Here is a 3,026-nt window from a genome sequence, read left to right as displayed (position 1 = left end):
ATGATCAAATTATTTAGAGATGTCATTTTTGTGTTTATATATGTATACATACAATGTGATTGAAAATCATATGCAGACAAATTTCAACTAAAAATGATAATAATGGAATACTTAATGACATGGATTTTCTTTATATTTTTATTCTCACCATTGCTGTCAGTTTATTTGAGTCATCTGTGGAAGAAACATCACCGGAATGGAATGTGGAGGATAGCAGATATTGCCTGGAAACCAGAACTACATCATAATGGGATTCAAGGTGCAATGTTCTACCTCATCAATAATCAGACACCATATACTTAACACACATCACATTATCACCTCAATAGTACACAAATACTATCTGAAAAATTGTCCATTATTCCCACTTGGCAAAGTCTACTGTTTACCCACTTATGCAGAATGAACCACAGCCTTGTTACAGAGTTTTTGTTTCTAGGACTTACTCAAAAATCTGAAGTTCGGGGAATTCTCTTGATTATCTTTTGCTTCATCTACCTTATGGCTTTCTTTGGTAATATGCTCGTTGTCATTGCTATAATCTATAACACCACCTTACACACCCCCATGTATGTTCTCCTTTTGGCCCTGGCTGTTGTGGACATCATCTGCACCACAAGCATCATACCAAAGATGCTGGTCACTATGCTAACATCAGAAAATTCCATCTCATATGGGAGCTGCATGTCCCAGCTCTTCTTCTTCACATGGTCCCTGGGGGCTGAGATGGTTCTCTTCACTGCCATGGCCTATGACCGCTATGTGGCCATCTGCTTTCCTCTTCGTTACAGTACTATTATGAACCACCATATGTGTGCAGCCTTGCTTAGCATCGTCATGGCTATTGCCATAACCAATTCCTGGGTGCACACAGGTCTCATTCTGAGGCTGACTTTCTGTGGACCAAATACCATTGATCACTTTTTCTGTGAGATACCCCCACTGCTGGCTTTGTCCTGCAGCCCCGTGAGAGTCAATGAGGTAATGGTGTATGTCGCTGATATCACCCTGGCTGTGGGAGACTTCACCCTCACCTGCATTTCCTACGGCTTTATCATTGCTGCTATTCTCCGCATCCGCACCACAGAAGGCAAGAAGAAAGCCTTCTCCACGTGCTCGTCCCACCTCCTGGTGGTGTCCCTCTATTATTCCCCTGTAATCTACACCTACATCCGACCTGCTTCCAGCTACACCTTCGAACGGGACAAGGTGGTGGCAGCACTTTATACCCTAGTAACACCCACATTAAACCCAATTGTGTACAGCTTTCAGAACAAGGAGATGCAGGCCGGGATTAGGAAAGTGTTTGCGTTTCTGAAGCATTAGCAGTTTCAAAAGGGCACACCACATCACTATGTAGAATCATCTCCTAAAACATCTAAAACGTACGACTTTTCATAAATAATCTCTAAAACAATCTTCCTTTCCTTTTATTTCAATCCCATTTCAAGTGTTCCAGAAATCTCCACAACTCCATAGACTTCATATGAATAATGTTTATAAGGCAAGATGCATCACACATTTACACAAACATATATACAGATATATGCCCCAACATCTGTCTAAAATTATATAACTAAATTATAATTCTCATTCATGCATTTATACATTACTTTTAATAGCAAGTTCACATCATACACCTATACCTGGCACACAAATATTACTTCTAATATTATAGAGTTGACTATCCTATGACTCAATGTTGTGTACAAATGAAAAAGCAGGAAAATACAACTTGTTGTTGTGGGAAATATTATGACACAAAAGTACAATTTTTCTTTGAAGTCAGTGTTCCATTGTAAAATACTTCTTAGTCCATGTAAACATTTTCAAGCTGTTCTTTTTATAAAAAACTTGTTCATTCCACTTCTGTCTGGTTTAGAAATTTGACTCAATAGATATAAGAATTGTATACAATTATTGAAAATGATTTATATAATTTTACTGTCAAATTCATAGTAAATGTAGACCGGACATAAAAAATAAAAAACTCCTCTAACCTTCAGTGAAAGAATGGATGGATGCATGCAAAGGCACACATATTTGGTTTATTGTATTCAAAATATAAAACATAATAAGATTTATGGAATCCTCAGAAAGAATTCTGAAAAGGACATATTTGGAAATGTGCAGAGTGCTTTGAGAAAGGATGAGGATAAAGGGAAATGAGAGGTTTCCCCCAAACTAAGTGATGTTAGAAAATAGGGTAGGCCTACTATTGAAGATATCACATGCTTTGTTGTAGGACACACGAAAATTAAGCTGGAACTGAGCTAGAAACATCCATCTTCCATGCTGTTTTAATAATGCCAGAAGGTGCTTTTCTATTAAGCTGCTGAGGGATAAAAGTAACCAACAGCTACTGTTGTTGCTGTGACCCCTGTGTGCTATCAACCATGTTATGTGCATTAATTGCTCTCTATAAAAGAAAATCTATTTTTTGCCAGAACAGATACATTTCTTATATTTTTTCTTGTAAAATTTATGATATTTTAATATGTTTTCACAAGTATATAAGTACATTGTGAGAATTTAATCTTTAAAAATAGATCTGAAGTAGCTATTTTAAGTAGGTTATTAATATTTATAAACTTGTTTAGGTAAACAGATTAGAGAATTGTGTTCCTAAGTGTAAGAATGCATATGCAAGATCAATTTTACATCATTTTTGTCAGCCAAATTACTTAACAGGAGATGTCTATTCAAACACCAGGCTTCAGTTTTACATAAGTGGAGAGAATATGGAGTTTATTAATTAAAGAAAACTAGAATGATAATATATTCCAGTCACCCCACTACAGGGTATATTCTCAACACAATGGGAAATGCCATGTTGCACTCTCATACTCATCACAGCATCCTTAAAAGTACCTGAGGGACTCATGAGATGGTTCAGTGTCTAAGAATGCATAGTGTTCTTGAAGAAGATCTGAACATGGTTCCTAGCACCTGTACTGGGTAGCTTACCATCACCTGTAACTCCAGATCCAGGGAATTTGACACCTCTGTCTTCCATGGGCATCTGC

The 3,026-nt window shown here is 37.1% G+C and overlaps 1 protein-coding gene across 1 annotated transcript; it reads left to right on the top strand.

Annotated features, from left to right (window-relative positions):
- The first annotated feature begins 402 nt into the window (after positions 1-402).
- Positions 403-1,326, top strand: LOC103750354 (olfactory receptor 13G1). Its single transcript, XM_008853408.1, has one exon. It carries the CDS (start codon positions 403-405, stop codon positions 1,324-1,326), a length of 924 nt encoding a protein of 307 aa, XP_008851630.1.
- The last annotated feature ends 1,700 nt before the right edge of the window (positions 1,327-3,026 follow it).

This window comes from Nannospalax galili, unplaced genomic scaffold, assembly GCF_000622305.1.
Source record: "Nannospalax galili isolate Female #2095 unplaced genomic scaffold, S.galili_v1.0 scaffold627, whole genome shotgun sequence".
NCBI classification, from domain to species: domain Eukaryota; kingdom Metazoa; phylum Chordata; class Mammalia; order Rodentia; family Spalacidae; genus Nannospalax; species Nannospalax galili.
Note: the sequence above shows the minus strand (reverse complement) of the source record. Positions and strands in the feature narration are given on the sequence as shown.